The sequence below is a fragment of the Theropithecus gelada genome, chromosome 19 (assembly GCF_003255815.1).
Source record: "Theropithecus gelada isolate Dixy chromosome 19, Tgel_1.0, whole genome shotgun sequence".
In the NCBI taxonomy this organism is placed as follows: Eukaryota; Metazoa; Chordata; class Mammalia; order Primates; family Cercopithecidae; genus Theropithecus; species Theropithecus gelada.
The window spans coordinates 31343025-31366846 of NC_037687.1; the positions used below are offsets into that span (position 1 = coordinate 31343025).

The following is a 23822-nucleotide window of genomic DNA, read 5'->3' on the forward strand; positions in this document are numbered from 1 at the left end:
CTCCTCCTCCTCCTCCTCCTCCTCCTCCTCCTCCTCCTCCTCCTTCTTCTTCTTCTTCTTCTTCTTCTTCTTCTTCTTCTTCTTCTTCTTCTTCTTCTTCTTCTTCTTCTTCTTCATTTTTTGAGACACAGTTTCGCTCTTGTTGCCCAGGCTGGAGTGAAATGGTGCAATCTTGGCTCACTGCAACCTCTACCTCCCTGGTTCAAGTGATTCTCCTATCTCAGTCTCCCAAGTAGCTGGGATTACAGGTGCCCACCACCATGCCAGGCTAATTTTTATATTTTTAGTAGAGGCGGGGTTTCACCATGTTGACCAGGCTGGTCTCGAGCTCCTGACCTCAAGTGATCCTCCTGCCTTGGCCTCCCAAAGTGTGGGGATTACAGGCATGAGCCACCATGCCTGGCAGCTTTCTTATCCATCACTGCTAATAAAGACCACCAGAAACCATTTTTCTTGAGCAGGCACAGCCAGAAATATACATTCATTGTCCTACCTCAGGGACATACCAACTGTCTAGTTCTATCCCATAGTTTAGTTCTCATCATCATCATCATCTCCTTTAATAAAATGTTAGACGGAATCATTACACTGATAAAATTATACTGGTTAGAAAACCCATCAATGATAGACTGGATAAAGATACTGTTGTACATATATACCATGGAATACTATGCAGCCATAAAAAGGAATGAGATCATGTCCTTTGCAGGGACATGGATGGAACTGGAAGCCATCATCCTCAGCAAACAAACACAGGAACCAAAAACCAAACACTGCATGTTCTCATTCATAAGGGGGAGCTGAACAATGAGAACGAGGGAGGGAGAGCATCAAGATAAATAACTCATGCATGCAGGGTTTAATACCTAGGTGATGGGTCGATAGGTGCAGCAAACCACCATGGTACACGTTTGTTTACCTACGTAACAAACCTGCATGTGCTGTGCATGTATCCCAGAATATAAAATAAAATTAAATTAAATATCAAAAATAAAAGTAAATTAAAATAAATTTTTTAAAAAGAAATTATGCTGTTTGGACCAGGAGAACAAGAAGTAGCACCTAGTCCAGATTTATTGGTAACACATTTGCATGACAGGGGGTGAGAAGTAAATTCCACAAAAATATTGGAGGCTTCTACCTCAACACAATGTCTGAGTCCACTGGTATGGAGAATGTTGAGATATATCTTCTAAAGCAAAAGATAAATTGTTGCATCTGGCCCTTCTTACCACCAAAAGAACCATGATACCTAGTAAGCCTCTTGGGTTTTTTTTTTTTTTTTTTTTTTTTGAGACAGAATTTTGCTTTTTTGCCTAGGCTGGAGTGCAGTGGCATGATCTCGGCTTGCTGCAACCTCCGCCTTTCGATTTCAAGTGATTCTCCTGCCTCAGCCTCTCTAATAGCTAGGATTATAGGTGCCCCCCTCACGCCCAGCTAATTTTTGTATTTTTAGTAGACACGGAGTTTCCCCATGTTGGCCAGGCTGGTCTCGAACTCCTGACTGAGTGATCCGCCCACCTCTGCCTCCCAAAGTGCTGGGATTACAGGCGTGAGCCACCATGCCAGGCCCTACCTCTTGGATTTTGAAGGCAACATATTTCTCACTGGGTGTGCTCCACTAACCCATTTACTAAGTGACTCAAAAAGAGGCCGGGTGCAGTGGCTCACGCCTATAATCTCAACACTTTGGGAGGCCGAGGTGGGCAGATCACGAGGTCAGGAGTTCGAGACCAGCCTGACCAACACGGCAAAACTCCATCTCTACTAAAAATACAAAAAATTAGCTGGGCGTGGTAGCGGGTGTCTGTAATCCCAGCTACTCAGGAAGCAGGAGAACTGCTTGAACCCGGGAGGCTGAGGTTGCAGTGAGCCGAGATGGCGCCATTGCACTCCAGCCCGGGCAACAGTGGGAGACTCTGTCCCAAAAAAAAGTTTTGAGTGGAGTGCGGAATAGGGGAAGGCTCTGCAACAAATCCAGGCCCTGCCCAAGCTCCTCTGCTACCTGGGCCACATGATCCAGTGGAACAGATGGTGCTTGAAGTGTCAGTGGCAGGTGGAGATGCTGTTTGGAGGTTTTGGCAAGCTTCTTCCTGTAGGTGAATTGGGGCTTAGCCACTTAGGATTGTGGGGCAAAATCCTATCATCCTTCACAGATAGCTAGTCTCCTTTTGAAAAACATACATATATATATATATATATGGTTTTGTGTTTTTTTGTTTGTTTGTTTTTGTTTTTTTTTTTTTGGCCGAGCGTAGTGGCTCACACCTGTAATCCCAGCACTTTGGGAAGCCAAGGTGGGCAGATCACCTGAGGTCAGCAGTTCGAGACCAGCCTGACCAACATGGTGAAACCCCATCTCTACTAAAAATTAAAAAATTAGCCGGGCATGGAGACACCTGCCTGTAATTCCAGCTACTTGGGAGGCTGAGGCAGGAGAGTCGCCTGAACCCAGGAGGTGCAGGTTGCAGTGAGCCGAGATCATGCCACTGCGCTCCAGCCTGGGCGAGAAGAGTGAGACTCCATCACAAAAAAAAAAAAAAAGAAAGAAAGAAAGAAAAGAGAAAATTTAAAAAAAGAAAATATATTTTTCTCCATTATTGAGCCTTAGGAGAGACCGGATGCTCCGGTGTAGGTCACCAAGGTACCGTGAAATGTGAAGTGTGTGTTAGCTGATGCAAGCTGTATAAGAAGATCATGTCCACTCAGGCCCTGAAAGTGTGAGTAATTTACACAAAGCAGGGGGCCAAAGGCCCGTGGTTCCTGCCCCTGCTCCACAACTTCTGCCTTCCAGCCTGCACCTGTAATTTCATGGGGATTTCTCTGTGATCAGTTGACAGAGAAAGTGAAGACTCAAGCCTGGTTCGCAGATGGTTCTGCACGATATGCAGGGCTGCCCAGAGGTTGAGAGCTTCAGCGCTTCTGCCCCTTTATGGGACATCCCTAAAAGACAGTAAAATCAGGGCACAGTGACCCCCTGGAGCTGGTGGTGACAGGTGAGAGGACACTCAAGGGGCCCAGCCACAGGCCCTGCCCTCAGGAAAAGGGTCACTTGCGCCCTGATTTTACTGTCTTTTAGGGATGTCCCATAAAGGGGCAGAAGCGCTGAAGCTCTCAACCTCTGGGCAGCCCTAAAAGACAGTAAAATCAGGGCGCAAGTGACCCTTTTCCTGAGGGCAGGGCCTGTGGCTGGGCCCCTTGAGTGTCCTCTCACCTGTCACCACCAGCTCCAGGGGGTCACTGTGCCCTGACCGGCCTGTGGCACTTTGATGATAACAGTGATGCTTCTCTGCACTGTGCTCTGGCCTGTGTGAGATACGGGTCCTGGTCTTGATCCCAGACCCCAGTGGTTTCTTTAATGTTCCATGACACTGAGCTTCCCTCTTTATCCAGCTGGTACTCTTGGGCCTCCAGGGTACCCTGACACCAGGTGGTCACAGGTCTCTTCTCGGTGATCACACAGTCTGGCTCAGCCCAGGTGGTGGGTTTTGGGAGGAGCCTTGAAATGAAATCACAGGTTGGGTGCCAAGATACTATGCATCCGTCAAATCCCAGCTGTCAGTCCCAAGACCCACCCAGACATCCCCATCAGTCAGCTCAGAGACGCTGTTCTCCATCCCCAGGTGCCTGGGAGTGACCCGTTGTCCCCAGTGAGCAGGAGGGACCTGGGACAGATGGGGACAGACAGACTCACCTGCCTGCACATGGGTCCTGGGGCTCAGACTCAGCCCTGGAAGACAGTTCCCTGTGAGAGACTTGCCGCCTGAAGCGTGAGGAGGTCCTCCCCTCCCTGTGAGCATCCTGACCCGCAAGATTTCCTGATAGACCAGGGCTTGGCTGTGGAGTGAAGTCCCTTCAAGTCTAGGGTGCCCCTTCCCGTCTTGAAATCTCACCAAGTCAGAGTAGGTCTGTGAGGGTGGGGTCGTGGCATCTCCTCCCACTGGCCCCAGCTGTGCAGATGGATGAAACCACGGTGTCCAGGAGGACAGACAGACACACTCAGAGGTTGGGTTCTCCCTGTCATGGGGTTGTCCCATCAGCAGTCCCACAGGAAGGGGAACTGCAGAAGCCTGGCTCTCATTTCCCCAGGGCTGAGGTGAGAGTGAGCCCCAGGTTCCCTGAAGACATTTCAGACGGAAGGGGGCACCCCCTGATCCTTGGCTACTGGCTGCAGGATCTGTCCTCATCTGATTGAGGGCTGGGATGTAGTAGAAAACGGGCCCAGGGTCTCCCTGAGTGAACCTCTTCCAGGTGAGGGTAACTGAGAGCTTCTCCTCCTCTCTCAGAGCCTCCACATGGGGTCTCCTTCACGCCTTCATCCTGTCTGTCAGCACGGGGTTGTGGGGTCCTTACCACGGCCAGTCATCTCATCCACCATGGAGATGCTTCAGGGAAGATGTAGGTCCATGCTGCAGGGCCGACTCAGGTCAGCAGAGACGCATCTGACATCTGGCTGTGTAGTTCAGATGGACGCAATGGAGAAACACAGGAAATATGGGGAGAGAAGGTGACCTGTATCCGATGTTGCCAGTGTTCTCTACCAACCAGTGCCCTCCATAGACGTTCCTTTTCTAGTAGCAGCATCCACCTTCGTCTCCTTGGAAATAGACTTGCGATCCACTCCTGAGTCTTCAGTGTCCTTTGTTACCTGGGAGGAACTCACCTGTTGGGATGGGGAGCTGATTTTTACTTAATGATTGCTCATTATCTGCTGCCCATGTGACCTTGAGCCTTCATACTCCCTTCTCTGAGCCTCAGTTTCCTTGTGTGCAGCAAGTTGTTACACACCCCACTCATCAGAGGGGTCGTGGGGGTCGGTGGTGACTGGGACTTCAAAGGAGCTCAGTGATGGTTAACACCCAGGACGGAATAAGACATAGGGTTGTAATTTGAGAAAATCAGGGTGTTGGACAATTGATGCTCCCACTCAAGGATCCTCGTCTACCCTGAGCACTAAGAAATGGTACATATAATATTGCTGAAATACACAGATTATCACAGACAGGAGTAGAAAGAGAGAGATGAAGATTTTCAAGGTGGAGAAAGATCTGCCTCAGAGTACACAGACCAAAGTTGAGTCACCACTGTAGTCTGGGACCACCGAGGAGTCACTAAGGAGGAGATTTCCACCTCTGTGCTAGGCAGCAGAGGAACCACAAGGGCCCCCCAACACGGGGAAGGTGCCCCGGACTCCAGGCGAAGAAAACATGGGCAGAAAACATGACTCTTCCTGGTCCAGATTGAGGGTTTCATCTACAAACAAGTCCCTTCCACAGACTTCCTTTTTTCTCTTAGTAGCAGCATTTGCCAAGTAAAGGTGGGAGGCTGTGGCTCCCCATCCTCCATGCTTAAAATGGGCTCCAGCATGTCTCTGCTCCTTAACCAGGGCCCAGAATCAACCCTGAGCCACCTCCCCAATATCCCCAATACACAGATTCTCTCCAGTATTGTGATATTTGGGTATCTGTCACACATGTGAACCTGAGGGTCACGTTGAACCCTTCCTTCCTTCCTTCCTTCCTTCCTTCCTTCCTTCCTTCCTTCCTTCCTTCCTTCCTTCCTTCCTTGTTTCCATTTTTTTTGACAGAGTCTCGCTCTGTTGCCCAGGCTGGAATACAGTGGCACAATCTCGGCTCTCTGCAACCTCCACCTCCTGGGTTCAAGTGATTCTCCTGCCTCAGCCTCCCGAGTAGTTGAGATTACAGGCATGTGCCACCACACCCAGCTAATTTTTGTATTTTTAGTAGAGACGGGGTTTCTCCACGTTGGTCAGGCTTGTCTTGAACTCCCAACCTCTGGTGATCCGCCCGCCTCAGCCTCCCAAAGTGCTGGGATTACAGGCGTGAGCCACCACGCCCAGCCCATGTTGGACCCTTTCTTATCAGGCACAATTCTGACAGGATGCTAGGTTTGGAAGATTAGATGCTTGATCCATTCTGCTTTTGAGAGCTTGTAATAAAATTTTCTGTTCAGCCAATGTGTTTCTCAGCGTTAGTATATCTGTTTAAATTCTTGAAACAATTTCAATTTATTTGCCAAATTTATCTGATACATTTCTAAATTGGTTTTATTTGTTATAGAGTTTACCTAGTTTTTGTTGTTGTTGTTTGTTTGTTTGTTTGTTTTTTGCATAACTGTTATTTTGAATTCTTCATCCAAGAGCTCACACAGCACCATCTTTTTAGGCTCAGTTCCTAGCTCCTCACTTTGTCCAGTTGAGGTGGTCATAATTCCCTGTTTGTTCTTGTTTCTTTTGGGCGTTTGTCCATGGTCTTTCAATGAAGGACTAGTTTTTTTGTGTGTGTGTGTGTGTGTGTTTTTAGACAGAGTCTTGCTCTGTCACCCGGGCTGGTGTGCAATGGCACAATCTCAGCTTACTGCAACCTCTGCCTCCCAGGTTCAAGCAATTCTCCTTCTTCAGCCTCCCAAGTAGCTGGGACTACAGGCACATGCCACTGCACCTGGCTAATTTCTTTTGTATTTTAGTAGAGATGGTGTTTCACTATGTTGCCCCCAGGCTGGTCTTGAACTCCTGAGCTCAGGCAATCTGCCTGTCTTGGCCTCCCAATGTGCTAGGATTACAGGCATGAGCAACCGCGCCTGGTCGAAGGACTAGTTTTTAATTCCAGTTCTGGCTGTCTGGTTGGTTTTGGTTTTCCTCATGTATGTTTGCTGAGAGGATCTATGTAGTTGCCTGTGATGCCCCTTAATCCAAAATTGCCATCTCACTTTCAGTAATAGATGGTATCTTAGGCCATCTTTATATAAGAGTAACTTTTTTTCACTTTTTGGAAAATATTTTATTTACCAAAATATATTTGAGAAAAATAATGTTGATTATACAAGCGGATAAAGAAATTGTTTTTCATGTATATATATATACACACATACACACAGTATATATATACACACAGTATATATACACTATGTATATATATACACACAGTATATACACTACACACACACACACACACACACACACACACACACACTGTGGAATACTACTCAGCCATAAGAGGGAGCAAAATAATGGCATTCACAGTGACCTGGATGAAATTGGAGACTATTATTCTAAGTGAAGTAATTCAGGAATGAAAAACCAAATATTGTATCTTCTCACTCTTAAGTGGGAGCTAAGCTATGAGGATGCAAAGGCATAAGAATGTTACAATGGACTTTGGGGACTCGGGGGAAAGGGAGGGAGGAGGTGAGGAACAAAAGACCATACATTGGGTGCAGTGTACACTGCCAGGGTGATGGGTGCACCAAAATCTCAGAAATCACCACTGAAGAACTTATGCATGTAACCAAACACCATGTTCCCCAAAAAACTATGGAAATAAGAAAGAAAATAAAAGAAAAATGATGGTGGTTATAAGTTGTGCAAACCTGTGTCTTAACTTGTTCATTCCACCAGCATAAAATGCAGCCACACATGCGTAGTGTTGGCCCCGGGCAAATCTGCTTGAGACTCAACGTTCAAGAATGTTATTAGGTGAGGACCACATAGGCATCATGAGCGGCTGCAGAGACACCAGAGGAAACCGGGTGCTCACCGTGAATTACACTGTTTACAGAAACAGCCTAGTGAAGACATAACAGCAGATTTCAGTACCACAGGCACACAACCTCGTGTTGTCTCTTAGTAACACAGGGGACATTCTAGAAGGCAAGTTCCTAGATGCCAACCACGAACCAAGCTCACAAGCAAGTCCTAAAGTTAGCATCCTCATCGCTGTTAGGTTAACTTCTTGCATACCCGGCATCTAAAAGAAATGGTGGACATCTTCAATCCTTCAGCACGGTGTTCACACAGAATGTGCCTCCAGCTCTCCCAGATTCTTCTAGGGCCGGCACAGCTTTTCCGATGCAGATTTTTCAAAGTTCTCCAAACTGAAGAGTAAATCCAAAATCATCTTGACTTTCCACGTTGGCAGCCTTCTCTGGCTGTGCTGAGCCTGAAAGACCATCCCCTAGAGACCACCAGGATCAAGCCAGCATGGTCATCGGAATGAGATTCTCCATTGCATAGTCTGGAAGGGCATGATCAGTAGACAGGACAGGGCGTTCACTGGGGGCCAAACAGGCTGCACTCACGTTGGGAGCCTGGATGGGTGTTTACACATTCACACTCCTAAAAGGGAAGTCGTAGTTACTCCTGACTCTGAAACTATACTTGGTGGATGCTGGTTGAGAGGATCAAGCACTCCTAGGAATAAGAACATGGGAGGATTAGAGCAGCTGAGGCCATTCTACTCCTGCTCCCATGTCTTGGTTCCTTCATAACAACTCTTTTCCCTTCTTTTTCTTTTTCTTTTTTCTTCTTTTTTTTTTTTTTTTTGAGATGGAGTCTTGCTCTGTCGCCCAGGCTGGAGTGCAATGGCACAATCTCGGCTCACTGCAACCTCTGCCTCCCAGGTTCAAGCAATTCTCCTGTCTCAGCCTCCAGAGTAGCTGGGACTACAGGCACGTGCCACCATGCCCGGCTAATTTTTGCATTTTTAGTAGAGACGGCTTCACCTTGTTGGTCAGGCTGGTCTCGAACTCCTGACCTCAGGTGATCCACCCACCTTGGCCTCCCAAAGTGCTGGGGCCGCACACCTGGACCTCTCTTGCCTTATCATGGGAGAATTGTGTAACAGTCCTTGCTAACCTCAACTTCCACCTCAGACGGAGCACTGTATGATTTCCTTCCTCAAATTTGTTCCAGTTCTTGGGCCTCATTGAGGTCACCACCAACCTCTCGGTTTGGGGGATAGTAAGAGTTTAGTTTTGCAACCACAACTCAGTGACAGAAAAAAGGATTTCAAAGACACAGCAGTGCTTAACTATGCTCCTTTCTCATCTCAAATTTCTTCCCAAATTAGCTAAACCCATGCTTAACCCCTTAAGGTAAATACCTCTCATAACTCTTCACCTGTCCATACAGAATTCATGTGTGTGTGACTCTAGGTTGTACCAGAGCCCAGCATACAACAGAGCTAAAGGCTGTCACTGCCTTTTCTATTGTTCTGCCTCATCCAATTATCTCTGTGGTCCATGCAGCTTAATACTACTACTACTAAAAGTAATAATCACTGACTCATTTTTAATGATTGGGTCCACCCATCTGTCCTGTTTCGCAATGAATGACTATAGCATCCAAACCTTTTTTTTTTTTTTTTTGAGGCAGAGTTTTGCTCTTGTTGCCCAGGCTGGAGTGCAATGGTGAGATCTTGGCTCACCGCAACCTCTGCCTCCCAGATTCAAGCGATTCTCCTCCCTCAGTCTCCTGAGTAGCTGGGATTACAGACATGTGCAACTATGCCTGTCTAATTTTGTATTTTTAATAGAGACAGGGTTTCTCCATGTTGGTCAGGCTGGTCCCGAACTCCTGACCTCAGATGATCTGCCCACCTTGGCCTCCCAAAGTACTGGGATTACAGGTGTGAGCCACCATGCCAGGCCGCATCCAAGCCTCTTTTTCAGGAGGAAGAAATACTACAGTGAACAAAATCTCCCGTTGTTAATTCAATGTATAAACTCATGAGAAAAAAGCAAAAATTTTTAAAGGAGATAAATTAGAAAAAAAAAAAAAAAAACATGTGCAGACGGCTACATGGACAAAAAATTAAGCTACCTAGAGATCTCAAATGTGTGTTAACCTAATACAAGGACTATTAGAGAATATAGGTGAGCAAGAATCACTTAACCCACTTTGTCATGGAAAATGTCTTTGCGGATGTGACAGGTTTGGTAAGAACCAAACAATGAGAAGGTGGTCACTATATAAAGGTCCAGAAAAATATTATTATTCAAAATAAGATCAGCTGATTGAAGTATTTTGTGAACCAATATGCAGAAAGTTTCCTGGTGTGGACAATACTTATTTAATTATGAGGAAATTTAATAAGTGCTGTGAAGTAACATAGATCTGTATTTACAGATGTGCAATAAATTGTTAAGTAAAAGTCAATAAAGAAACAAAATGAGAAAAAACCTATCTACAATAAAACCATGAATCTCAAGTCATTGGATGGAGAGAAATATACATATGCAGAATTCTCTCTGAGAAGAACTAGAATAAGGAGATACGTGGCCGGGCGCAGTGGCTCACACCTGTAATCCCAGCACTTCCTGAGGTCGAGGTGGGTGGATCACTTGAGGTCAGGAGTTCGAGACCAGCCTGACCAACATGGTGAAACCCCATCTCTACTAAAAATACAAAATTAGCCGGAAATGGTGGTGCACGCCTGTAGTCCCAGCTACTCGAGAGGCTTAGGCAGGAGAATCGCTTGAGCCCAGGAGGTAGAGGTTGCAGTGAGCCGAGATCGCGCCATTGTACAGGAAGTTTCAAACCCAGGAGAGATTATCTTTCAAGTACTCAGTGTTGTGGTTTCCCCTGCCAGGGTGACAACCTGATGATTATGGAAATCTAATAAAAAAACCTGCTATCTTGCTTTTATTCCTACCTCCACACAATGAAAACAGTTACTGGTGGAGACAAAATATGTCCAGAGTAGACAGAGGTCACAGAAAAAGTTAATCCTGACACGTTATTTCCCAGGAAGTTATTGATACAGAAGTTTAGAACTGAGAGACCTTTTGGAAATAAGGAAGGCATTCTGCCTTTGATGGGTGGAAAAGTACCATCCCAGATTTAGATAGAGTTTGCTAAAGGCATCTAGCTTAGAGTGGCTGAGCCATCTCCACTTCAAGCTATCACTCTCTGTGATTTACCCACCCACTTGCCCTTCAGAATAAGAGCTTACCCACCCACTTGTCCTACAGAATATGAGGGACCTTTTAGTCTGCTCTTCCGATTGCGGACCTGATTCCACAGGTGCCTGGGTCATCTTTGCCATCCGTAGGAATCAGCACCATGGACAGGGACAAGGACTAGTGTCCACTCCTCTCTCCACTTCAGGGGGACCTCTCCTTCCTTCCTTCCTTCCTTCCTTCCTTCCTTCCTTCCTTCCTTCCTTCCTTCCTTCCTTCCTTCCCTCTCTTTCCTTCCTTCCTTCCTTTCTTTTTCTTCCTCTTTCGTTATTTCTCTCTTTTTCTTTCTCCCTTTCCTTCCTTCTTTTCCTTCCTTCCTTCCTTTGTTTGTTTGTTTGTTTCTTTTCTTTTCTTTCTTTCTTTCTTTTCTTTTCTTTCTTTCTTTTTCTCTCTTTCTCCCCTTCCTTCCTTCCTTCTTTCCCTTTCTTTCTCTCTCTTTCCTTCCTTCCTGCCTGCCAACTTTTATTTCAGATACAGGAGGTACAAGTACAAATTTCTTACATGGGAATATTGCTTGATGCTGAGGTTTAGAGTACGGATCACATCACCCAGTTAGTGAGCATAGTGCCCAATAAGTAGTTTTCTAAGCCTCCTACACCCTCTAGTAGTCCACAGTGTCTATTGTTCCTATCCTTATGCTCATCTTTTTCTTTACATATTTCATCTCATGCAGCTAATTTTTGTATTTTTAGTAGGGACGGGGTTTCACCATGTTGGCCAGGATGGTCCTGATCTCTTGACCTCATGATCCACTCTCCTCGGCCTTCCAAAGTGCTGGGAATATAGGCGGGAGCCACCGCTCTCGGCCCAAAAATATTTAACATTGATAAATATATGTTGTCAGGATTTTAACATTTTTTTTCCCGGAGAAATGGTTGAAGCTACCTTAGGACAGAAACTATAGGAGATGAACTCAGAACCCCTTATTGTTCAAAAGAGCAAAGGAGTCACCAAGTACCCTCAGACTCATGTGACCAGAAGAAAAAGGGTTCCCAATGGAGGATTCTTATTGGCAAAGTGTGGGACATTTATAGCATCAAATAATATTTGTAATGGATAAAAAATGAATAGATACAAACTCTATGTGTTTAATACCGCTATAAACAAAATACAACATACAACACTTCACATTTGGGATATGGTAAAGAACCAAATCACTACATTGCAAAGTTGCAAATGGAGGCAAGACCCAAGTGCTCTCTTTTCTCTATGAAGTACTTCACAGGAAACATTCTTTTTCTCTGTAGAATTTTCCACCTAATAATGTCAAAGAGTGGACATACTTGGGTAATCTGTGTATTGCGTGTATAGGCAATAAAGACCAATGGCTGCCCCAACCCTGAGGTTGCAGGTCAATGCTAAATATAAAAATGGGTGGATCCAGTTGAAGATACAGCCATAGGGGCAGAATTGCAAAATGGAGAACGCAAGACACAAGCAAATGAGTTACTGTGTCTCAGTTCTGACATTAAGAAAAAAAAAAAAAAATCAGCAGGGTGCAGTGGCTCATGCCTGTAATCCCAGCACTTTGGGAGGCTGAGGTGGGTGGATCATCTGAGGTCGGGAGTTTGAGACCAACCTGACCAACATGGAGAAATCCCATCTCTACTCCAGCCTGGGCAACAAGAGTGAAACTCCGTCTAAAAACAAACAAACAAACAAAGTCAAAAACCTGTGTTATGCTTTCAAATCCATATTGTTTTCAAAATCTTTAATTTTTACAAGAAACCTACAATTAAATTCCAAGGCCGAAGGAGTGGTATTATTAACATGGTGGAATAGACAAGCCTTGCCCTCAGACCCTCTAAGAGCATCCATTTTGACCCCCGTCCATGAACAGAAATATTTCTGCGAGAATTCAGAAGTCCAGTGCAGCATCTTCAGAACCAGATTAAGGGGGGGGAAAAAAAAGGAGAAATGATTCTTGAAGAGTGTAGGAAGAAACGTTACCATGTTTCTGCATTACCCCTCCTCTAAGGTGACACAGCTCCGTGCCAAGCAAGCTCCCACAGCCTGCAATTCCTACCAGAGGGGTAAGTGGGAGCAGAGTGAGCACACAGCCTCCCAGCCTCAGGGAAAATTGCCCAGGAAGCCCAGTCCACTCTGCACCCACCCAGATCACTCAGGAAATTGGTACGGCCAAATAGTCTAGCCATTCCAAAGGAGCTAGCACCAGGGAAAGATGAAAGACATCACAGTAACCAACACAGAGATCTCAAAAACTGCTGCAGAGCCTAATAACTGACTTGTGGGGCCCATCAAGAGACCCAGGCATGAACCTGTGGCCCTCACAAGTGGCTAATGTGTCCCCCAGGAATCTGCATGTACGCCCAAGATGGCTCACATGAGCCTTCACAGACAGTGAGCACACACCTCTTCAAAGGACAGTCCCAGATCCCTATAGACAGCACATGGGTATCAGCAGCCAGGTAACCAGGTACAGGGAGAAGGCTGGGAAAATATCGCCAGACCAACACAAAATCACAGTTTTCCAGAGCTTATATACCTTCTAAGTTATATGTCTATGCGTTAAGTGTGCATTCACCTAAAGACATAAGTGGTTAACTTCTTCTTTTTTTTGTTTTTTGAGATGGAGTCTTGCTCTGTCATCCAGGCTGGAGTGCAGCGGCCTGATCTCGGCTCACTGCAAGCTCCGCCTCCTGGGTTCACGCCATTCTCCTGCCTCAGCCTCCCGAGTAGCTGGGACTACAGGTGCCCGCGACCACACCTGGCTATTGTTTTGTATTTTTAGTTGAGATGGTGTTTCACCGTGTTAGCCAGGATGGTCTCGATCTCCTGACCTTGTGATCTGCCCACCTCAGCCTCCCAAAGTGCTGGGATTACAGGCATGAGCCACCATGCCCAGCCACAAGTGGCTAACTTATTTTAATCTATAACTAAGATCTGAGTCCTGAAGACCTTCCTCTGAAGCCTCAGTAAATTTACTTAGTCTGAATGGGTCCAGGTGCTGGGGTGATTCCCTCTGCTTACAAGGTGGGGCCACGGTGGAGAGGTGACCCGGATCCTCCCTCCTACCTGTCACTGCCGGGGGCAGGGAGTTACTTCATTTTTACCACACATTCCAGCTGTGATACACACAGGTGCACCACCCTGCAGTGTGTGAGCTCTTGTAAGCTATGCAGAGAGGCGCCTTGTTGATGAAGTCCTGCAGGGCCTGTGTATCTGAGAATTGAGAGACCCTCACTTTATATAGATGGCAGGTGCCAGCCTGCAGAGGCCTCTGACAACAGATGGTTGTAGGAAGCTCCGTGATGATCAAGGAACCTGGGTCAGCCCAGGTGGAGGATCTGTGGAGGGTTTCTGGGAAGGAATTGGAGCTGAAGTTCCTAGGGGGCGCTCTACTCCCTCAATTTCCCCGGCTGTCACTCCAAGTCACTACCCAGCCTAGTCCTCATAACACCAGGTTCTCTGTGCACCCAGGCCCCCTGCAAAACTACTCTCATGGCTCCATTGGGTTGAACCAGGAAGTCTGGGGAGGATGAACCTGCTTGTGCTGGTCCCATGGATCTTAACACAGCTCTGGAGGAGGGACCCCTATGAGAGCTCATCCTGACCCACACATAGAAGCTGCTCCAGGCCCGTTCTGGGCCCCTGAGAGCTGGCATCACAGACGGAGCTGAGCACATTCTCTCCTTCCTCAAGGACTCAAGCCCCTGAGCCTCTGGGGTCTCCCAAGGGGCCATCAGCTGGAAGTGGGAAGGGAACTCTGTTGCAGGAAAGGTGAGTCCCCAAATCGGGGCTTAGCCTGGGAGGGTTCTTGGCTTCACCCAGGATTCACAGGTAAACCAATAGTGTGAAACAGGAATCTTTTTTTGAATAAGGCTGATCCTTGCAGAGAAGGGCTCACTCACAGTCAGTGTGCCCAAATTCTACAATATTTGAGCTCTTGGCAACTGTATTTATACTCACGTAAACCTACCTTATATTACATGCAAATTAAGGAGCAAGTCAATGCAGATTGAGGGGAGAGTTATTTAGAACTTTCTAGGAAATGGGCAGTAGCTTCTGAGTCATTGCAATGAAAAGAGGTGGTAACTTTTGGGTCTTTGCCATGGCATTTGTAAACTGTCATGGTACTGGTGGTAATGTCTTATGCCAGTGAGCCATGAGGACAGCTAGGGATCTCTTTTGTCACCTTTTGCTGGTTCCTGCTGGTTTCTTCATTTCATCATGTCTGGATCAGATCCTGTTTTGGTTGGCAGGGTGACCAGAAAACAAGTACTTGCTGGTCTTTCTACCTCAACTCCATTCCTCCTCTCTCCCCAAAGCTCCCAGAGACAGAGAAGGGCAGTGAGGGTCAAGATCTGGTACTACCTTCCATTGGCCCTCAAAGGTACAAATTATAAAGACCACAAAGCCCAGCAGGGCAGATGGACACACAGGTGTCACAAGCCCTAAGCGTTGTGTCACAGGGCATGGGTTCCTCATAAAGGGCTTCTTAGGAAGGAGAACAGCTTCCCCTGAAGGATGAGGCAGAGGAGACAGCAGGCTCCAGGGATCTTTCAGACAAGATCTGAGTCTCACCTGACTCCCCACATTCTGCCTGACCAGCCTGCCTCCACCTCATGCCAAACCCACACCCAAGGAGTGACCTTGTCCCAGAACATGCAGCTGGAGAAGGCAGGAGAGAAGCCAACTCAACTGCAATTGCAGCGTTAACTCTGCATTTCATCCAGGCTGTGTAACATGGGCCAAGTAACTTCCTTTTCCTGAGTTTCCACGAATGAAAAATATCTTCCTTCCTGCCATCTGCCTGACAGTGCAATGTATTGAGCAATGACCGTGTGTCAGGAAGGTACTAGGGTGTGAAGATCTATTGGTGTGATGGATACTTTTATGTCAACTTGATTGATTCACAGGGTGCCCAGGTATTTGGTTAAACACTATTCTGGGTGTGTCTTTGAGGGCATTTCTGGGTAAGAATTGAATCAGTGGGCTGAGTAAAGAAGTTGGTCGGGCCGGGTGCAGTGGCTCAAGCCTGTAATCCCAGCACTTTGGGAGGCCGAGGTGGGCGGATCACAAGGTCAGGAGATCGAGACCATCCTGGCCAACATGGTGAAACCCTGTCACTACTAAAAATACAAAAATTAGCCAGGCGTGGTGGCGGGGGCCTGTAGTCCCAGCTACTTGGGAGGCTGAGGCAGGAGAATCACTTGAACCCGGGAGGCGGAGCTTGCAGTGAGCTGAATTGGCACCACCTCACTCCAGCCTGGGTGACAGAGCGAGGCTCTGTCTCAAAAAAAAAAAAAAAAAAAAAAAAAAAAAAAAAAAAAAAAAAAAAGAGTGAAGAGGCTTGAAGGCTACAGACAGGAGGTTAGGATGCCCTTCTGGATTTATCTTTTCCTGGTGGGGATCTGACCTTCTCCCATGGATTTAGTTACTGGGTCAGGTGTGGAACTCTGAACTGAAGAGATGGAGGCTCAGTAAAGCACACAGGGAGTGTGGTAATGAGAAATGAAAAGGACTGTCTGACATGCCATGGACCACAGTACACAGGCGTGCGGAGATGTGGACCCAACGCTGCCATGTGGGATGTAGCCTCATGTCTCGGGCTGGGAAGAGAAGGGAATCCAACCAAGGGAAGTCAACATTAATAGAAAGGAAAGGTATCATATTTTTATGGTCCTCTACAGATCACCCCAGACCAGTGTCCCTGCACTCAAACATCCATTCCTCCCTCCAGAAATTGCCAGAGGCTGAGGCAGGAGAATCACTTGAACCCGAGAGGCGGAGGTTGCAGTGAGCCCAGATTGCACCACTGCATTCCAGCCTGGCAACAGAGCGAGACTCCGTCTCAAAAAAAAAAAAAAAAAAAAAAGAAAAACAAACAAAAAAAAAGAAATTGCCAGCAGACAGTTCAGATAGCATAGGCCTCCGAGACTCCGTCTCAAAAAAAAAAAAGAAAAACAAACAAACAAAAAGAAATTGCCAGCAGACAGTCCAGATAGCATAGGCCTCAGATTGTCTTCCAGAACCTCCTGGGACTTTCAGATTCTCTTCCAAGGCTCCAGCACCCAATGGTGCACTGTCCTCTCTTCTGTTCACCTCCCAGCTGCATCCTGGGGGCTTCTCTGGCTGTGCCAATCCTGAAATATCAGAATCCCAAGGACCACCAGGATCAAGCCGGCCACACCCATGCGGATGAGATTCTCCACGGTGTAATCCTGGGGGTGTGAGGCTGGGATGGTGGACAAAGAGGTCACAGAGGTCAGGGGAGATCAGTATCACCCAGGACCCCTAGATGACCCCCAGGGCACCCACATCATCTTAACAGGACCTGACCCTCTGTGCCAGTTCCATAACTGAGAGCATCTCCTCACTCACCAGTCCCAGAGTCAGACTTGTTTTGTGACGGACTGAGGTTATCAGCTGCTCCTGAAAATCAAAACAGGGGAAGGGGAAGAAGAAGTTCTTGAAGAGATCTCAGCCCAGCCTCTCCCCTGGGCTCTGCATTCTCCTAGTTCCCTATGCCTCTCAACATGACTTTTATGGAGTTCCTCGATAAGCCCTCCCGCTGCTGGAGCAGGGTTCCCTCCAGTCTCCTCACTGAATTATTTCACCTTTCCTTTGTTTTTGCTCCTGAGTCATTTGGGAAAGAGTTTTCCTGCACCGTGAAAGACCAGAATCTGCAAGGAAAGTGGTCCCCAGTACAGAGGTCACTGAGCCCTGGGTGCTGTCGGTGCAGCCTGGGACACGGGAGCACATGAGCCAATTTCCCCGGAGATGAGAGTTTCACAGATCCACCAGCTGAGGACTCACGCTCCGTGCATGAGGGGTGGGTCCTCAGGGGCTCCTGAATGTCAGAAACACAAACAGCTGCCTCCCCTTCACGCCACCTCAACCACCTCACCTGGTGTTTCATCGTACAGTAAGTCTCTAGTTAGCTGATTATTCATGTAGTCAGTCATATATATATGTATGTATATAAATGTGTGTGTGTGTGTGTGTGTGTGTGTGTGTGTGTATATATATATATGACATTATCAGAGGCCATAAAACAATTTCTGCTTTTAGGGCTAGGCACGGTGGCTCATGCCTGTAATTCCAGCACTTTGGGAGGAGGGCAGATCACGAGGTCAGGAGTTCGAGACCAGCCTGACCAACGTGGTGAAACCCTGTCTCTACTAAAGATACAAAAAATTAGTTGGGCGTGGTGGTACATGCTTATAATCCCAGCTACTCGGGCGTCTGAAACAGGAGAATCGCTTGAAACTGGGAGGTGGAGGTTGCAGTGAGCCCAGGTCGTGCCACTGCACTCCAGCTTGGGCGACAGGGCAAGATTCCGTCTCAAACAAACAAACAAAAAACAATTTCTGATTTTATAAAGTGCAAATCTAAGTGAGAAGACCAATAACAAATGTGTAAAAGCCCGTGATGTGAAATACATTAAGCATGTAGATATACATATAAAAAATATATGCAGATATACCTACACTTATATTCAGATGTAACTTATATAACCATACATAAGTATGTATATATGTTAAACTTTAGATACTTATTTAAGATGCATTTACATGCATATTAATACTTGAAGTGACAAAAATTGATATGCAGTTTAGAAATAAAAAATAAATTTTCAATTTTCTTATAGTTAATATAAATTTTATCAGTAAATTTGGGGAGATCAGTTGAAAGATAATGGAAAGGGAAAAATGTCATAGCAAGCTAATATGAAATTAAATGAATATACTCAAACTAAAAGCTTTCTCATGTGTATATCTTACTTAGAAATATAAATTAATCAGGCTGGGCATGGTGGCTCACACCTGTAATCCCAGCACTTTGGGAGGCTGAGGCGGGTGGATCACGAGGTCAGGAGATCGAGACCATCCTGGCTAACACGGTGAAACCCTGTCTCTACTGAAAATACTAGCCAGGCATGGTGGCGGGCACCTGTAGTCCCAGCTACTTGGGAGGCTGAGGCAGGAGAATGGGGTGAACCCAGGAAGCAGAGCTTGCAATGAGCTGAGACTGCACCACTGCACTCCAGCCTGGGTGACAGAGCAAGACTCCATCTCAAAAAAAAAAAAAAAAAAAAAAAGAAATATAAATAAATCAAATATTTCACTTAAAAATAATTAAAGTAGTTGAAGAATTCTTTAGACTAAATGTACACATTCTTATGAACAGAACTTCAAAACACTTATTAACTTCATTCATAAACTTCAATTTTATATATTAATAATAGAGATACTTGTCGTTAGCAACTAATTTTATAAAGCAAATGTAAATATTGAATTACACCCCACGACAATGGGAGTGGAATTACTGGTTTTTAAATCATAAATCCACATATCTTAAAGAGACAAATTTAAATATTCAAATATTGTTTTAAAAGATTCAGAAGAAGAGAGAGAAAATAGGCAAGCATGCCCAGCAAACGCAGAGTAGCAATGAACAGCAGACAAGATGTGCCGTGAATAAGTTCCTAATTTACTGCTGGGAGCAGGTGCACGGCCCCTCCTTAGTCTCAGGAGTGCCCTGAGCAAAGAGGCCTCAGCTTGAAGACAGGAGGGGCCATGAGAGTGGCACCCACAGCTGGGGTGCTTCTCTTTAAAGGAGCAGGTCTGGGGTGGGTTCCACCCTCATCACAGTCAGATCCCACCGAGGCCGGAGCAGCGTCCTCCCCTGTCCTGAGTGGGCCCAGGGACCCTGCAGGTGTGGGTGAGGGGCTCCATCTTCAGGATCTCATGGAAACAAGAAGTGAGAGCTGCCAAGGGAGCGTCCATCTGTCCTCTCTCCAACTTGCCTGCCTCTCTTCCTCCTCCATCAGCCCCAGCATCTTCCCCATGTTCCAAGTCAGGCCTGGACCCCAAATCCTGCTCACCAGGTCTGTTCTCCTTCCTCTACTCATCGCTTATCCTGCAGGATAGGGTAGGGGCCTGGGAGTCTTGTAGAGCTGCATGGTTTTTAGTAGAAAATCTGAAACACTTTGTGTGATGTGTGAGAGAGGGGAGATTCTAAACAGTGGGGTTTTTTGTAAATCTTTCTTTCTCATAATTTTGTGGCTTCATCTCATGAATCTCAGACCCCAGGACGGATAGATACGATTACATGTACCTGCAGCTGCCCCTCTTGGCTTTCTAGCCCTTACGAGGTGTCACTATTGGCAAGAGCAGACCAGGTCTTAGGGTGACTGATAGGAGCTGCTTTTCTAGGTCTGGGATGAGCCACATCTCAGATGCCCCAGAAGGTCAGAAATGAGGGGGTTTTGGGGGTCACTTCCAAGCCCAGGGGGAAGTCATCCTGGGAGAGCCCAGCCCGGGGCTGCTGGCCAGGGTGCTGGAGGAGGTCATATCTGTCCTCCGTGTATAGTGAACCTGTCATAGCCAACATCAGAGTGACACTGGAGGGTCAGGTTCTCTCCAGGGACCACAACAGGGCCCTGTGGGGTCAGGAGGAAGGGTTTTCTAGACACACCTGCAGGGGAAAGGAGCCGGGACTGCAGGGGCTGGTTCCTTCTGTAAACCTCCGTCTGGAGTCTTCCTTGCTCTGTTTTTCTTTTTCTTTTCCTTTTTTTTTTTTTTGAGATGGAGTCAGACTGGAGTGCAGTGGCACGATCTCGGCTCACTGCAACCTCCGCCTCCCGGGTTCATGCCGTTCTCCTGCCTCAGCCTCCAGAGTGGCTGGGACTACAGGCGCCCGCCACCTCGCCCGGCTAATTCTTTGTGTTTTTAGTAGAGACGGGGTTTCACCGTGTTAGCCAGGATGGTCTCAATCTCCTGACCTCGTGATCCGCCCACCTCAGCCTCCGAAAGTGCTGGGATTACAGGCGTGAGCCACCACGCCTGGCCTTTTTTTTTTTTTTTTTTTTTTGAGATGGAATCTCGCTCTGTCACCCAGGTTGGAGTGCAATGACACAATCTTGGCTGACTGCAACCTCTGCCTCCCAGATTCAAGCAATTCTCCTGCCTCAGCCCCCCAAATAGCTGGGATTACAGGTGTGTACCACCACACCCAGCTATTTTTATATTTTTAGTAGAGATGGGGTTTCACCGTGTTGGCCAGGCAGTTCTTGAACTCCTGACATCAGGTGATCCACCCGCCTCAGCCTCCCAAAGTGCTGGGATTACAGGCGTGAGCTACCGCGCCCGGCCTTTGCTCTGTTTTTCTCACTCTGAATTTGTATCCCTAGGATTTCTGTGTTCTCCTTCCCCTTTTTTTTCTTTCTTAGCAGGGGCTGCCCTGCAGGTAAGACTCTCCACAACCTGTCTGGCTCCCCTAAATTGTACTAGAGAAGGCTGTGGCTTCCTCACCTGAGACCGGAATCTCCAGGAGGTCACTGGGTTCTGACCACACCTGTAGGATATGCCTGCGAGAGCCATAGCATCTGAGCATCCACCTGTGGCTGGGGGTCACGGGGCCCACAGGGAACAGGGCCTGGAACTGCCCACTAAGAGACAGCTGTGAGTTCGAGGTCCAGGAGAGATTGTGGTCTCCTTCCTCAGTCAGAATGAACCTGTCGAATCTCAGCCGTGAGCCACACAGGAGGGTCACGTTCCCTCCTGAGGCCACCACAGGGCTGGGCAGGACTGAGAGGGTAGGTTTGCTGTAGAATCCTAGGAGAGAAGGAGGCACCGTGTTTAATGGGCTCCCACCTCCCACATCATCCCCAGGGCTGGGCTGTGAGAGGGAGACGCCCCTGAGAGCCGACCCCCTTCCTGAGGACAGAGCCTGGGGCTGGGACCCCTGAGTGTCCTCTCACCTGTCACCACCAGCTCCAGGGGGTCGCTGGGCTCTGACCAGCCTTCAGGGCTGAGATAGTAACAGCGAAATCTCCCTGCATGGTACTCTGTCATGGATGGGATGGAGAATCTGGCCTTGTTCCTGGGCTCCAGTGGGTTCTGTGTGTTCCAGGGTGCTGGGCTTCCCTCTTTATGCAGACGGTACTCCTGGGCCTCCAGGGTCCCCTGACACCAGATGGTCACAGGGTTCCCCCGGATGATCACAGAGCCAGGCTCAGCCCAGAGGGTGGGTTTGGGGAGGGGCCCTGGAAGGAAATCAGAGGCTGCATCCCAAGACATCCCTCAGCCCTCAGATCCCAGCTCCCAGTCCCAGGACCCTTCAGATGTCGCCATCAGTCACCCAGAACTGCTGTCTCCTCTCCCAGCTGCCCATGGGTGGCCCTTTGTCCCCAGTGAGGAGGAGGGACCTAGGACAGCTGGGGACAGACTCACCTGCCTGCACACAGGTCCTGGGGCCCAGACTCAGCCCTGGAAGAGAATTCCCTGTGAGGGATTTGCCCCTGAAGCCTGAGCAGACCCTCCCCGCCCTGGGAACCTGCTAACACCCTGGAGTTTCCTGATAGACAAGGCCCTGGTTATGGAGTGGGGTCCCTCCCAGACTAGGGTGCCCCTTCCCTGCTTCCAATCTCACCGAGGCAGAGCAGAGCCACGAGGGCAGGGGTCACAGCGTCTCCTCCCACTGGCTGCAGCTGTGCAGATGGATGATACCATGGTGCCTGGCAGGACAGAGACATACACAGGGTGTGGCTGCTCGGAGGCTGGGTCCTTCTTGTCATAGGGTTGTCTCATCCTCAGCCCACAGGAAGGGGAACCGCCCTCCCCTGGAGCCTGGCTCTCATTTCCCCAGGGCTGAGGTGGGGGCGGGCATCAGGCTCTCTGCAGACATTTCAGAGAGATATGGGGTCTCCCCGTCCCCGGGCCACTGTCTGCCTGATTTATCTTTATCTCACTGAGGGCCGGGACACAGCAGCAAATAGACCCGGTGACTTCCTCAGTCAGCCCCTTTCAGGCGAGGACGACCGTGGGCTCCTCTTCCCTCTCAGAGCCTCCCCATGGGGTCTCCCTCCCTCCTTCAGCCCGTCCATCGGCTCAGCGTCGCGGGGTTCTTACCATGGCAGTCGTCTCTCCAGCCCTGGAGATGCTTCAGGGAAGATGCAGGTCCATGCTGCAGGCAGACTCAGGTCAGCAGAGACGTACCTGACACCGGGCTGTGCAGCCCAGGCTGAGCTGTGAGTGGCAGTGAGCACAGAGGAGAAATGCAGGGAAATAGGGGAAGAAATCATGACCCTTTAGTGGCCCTGGAGTGTTTCTTTTCTAACCAATAGTACTCTTTTTCTTTTACTTCTCTTAATTTTTTTTTTTTGTTTTTTTGCAACAGAGTCTACTTCCACCCCACCTCCAGGAACAAACCTCTGAATCATTTCTGCCTCCACTGTGCCTTTTGTTTCTTTGGGTTTCCCTCTACACCTCAATCCAAGTTCAACATTTTCAGAGTAATTACTTAGGCTTTGTTTTGAAATGTTTATTCTTATGTATCTATTTATTTTTTAATTTTTGTGGGTACATTACTTAGGTTTGGGCTCTGGTTTGCGGGGAGGGGACAACTCTCTCAACAATTTCTTTCTTTCTTTTTTTTTTTTTCTGAGATGGAATCTTGACCTGTCACCCAGGCTAGAGTGCAGTGGCACAATCTTGGCACACTGCAAGCTCCACCTCCCGGGTTCACGCCATTCTCCTGCCTCAGCTTCCCGAGCAGCTGGGACTACAGGTGCCCACCACCACGCCCAGCTAATTTTTTTGTATTTTTATTAGAGACGGGGTTTCACCATGTTAGCTAGGATGGTCTTGATCTCCTGACCTCATGATCCGTCCGCCTCGGCCTCCCAAAGTGCTGGGATTACAGGGGTGAGCCACCACACCCAGCCAGTGGGGAATTGATTTCTATGTAATTCCTGATTATTATCTATGGCCTGCGTGATCTTGGGCAGTACTACTTCATCTCTGAGCCTCAGTTTCCCTGTGTGGAGCCTGCTGTCATGAACCTCACTCATCACAGCGGATGTGAGGGCCAGCGGCGCTTGGCTTATGGCAGAGACTCAATCACAGTTAATTTCTAGACTAGATTAAGACATGAGGGGTGGGGACATGAGAGGACTCTGGTTTCAGTCTCTATGATTATGTCACAGAGATGCAGAAAAAGCATTTGGTAAAATCCTGCATCCCTTCAGGATAAAAATTCTCAACAAACAAAGCATAGAAGGACATACCTCAAAATACCAAAGACCATAGGCGACG

The 23822-nt window shown here is 47.8% G+C and overlaps 1 protein-coding gene across 2 annotated transcripts; it reads right to left on the minus strand.

The window, feature by feature from the left end:
• Positions 1 to 16695: 16695 nt before the first annotated feature.
• LILRA5 (leukocyte immunoglobulin like receptor A5) lies at positions 16696 to 22765 on the minus strand. Of its 2 annotated transcripts, XM_025368282.1 has the most exons (7): positions 22638 to 22765; positions 22159 to 22243; positions 21960 to 21995; positions 21488 to 21772; positions 21039 to 21341; positions 17104 to 17154; positions 16705 to 16957 (listed from the first exon to the last, which is right to left on the minus strand). In XM_025368282.1, the coding sequence occupies exons 1-7, from the start codon at positions 22638 to 22640 to the stop codon at positions 16821 to 16823; spliced, it is 900 nt and encodes a 299-aa protein (XP_025224067.1). In that variant the 5' UTR covers positions 22641 to 22765; the 3' UTR covers positions 16705 to 16820. The 2 variants fall into 2 exon arrangements, with proteins under 2 accessions (XP_025224068.1, XP_025224067.1); XM_025368283.1 differs by lacking the exon at positions 21960 to 21995 and having other exon boundaries at positions 16696 to 16957; positions 22638 to 22693.
• Positions 22766 to 23822: the final 1057 nt, after the last annotated feature.

Bases quoted from the DNA above. Each gene is read 5' to 3' on its own strand.
- LILRA5 (XM_025368282.1), bottom strand. The intron at 21,342-21,487 runs GTGAGAGGACAC...CTTCTCTCCTAG, and splicing joins CCTGGAGCTGGTGGTGACAG to GATTCTACAGCAAACCTACC. The intron at 17,155-21,038 runs GTGAGGAAGCCA...TTTGATTTTCAG, and splicing joins CCTGGAGATTCCGGTCTCAG to GAGCAGCTGATAACCTCAGT.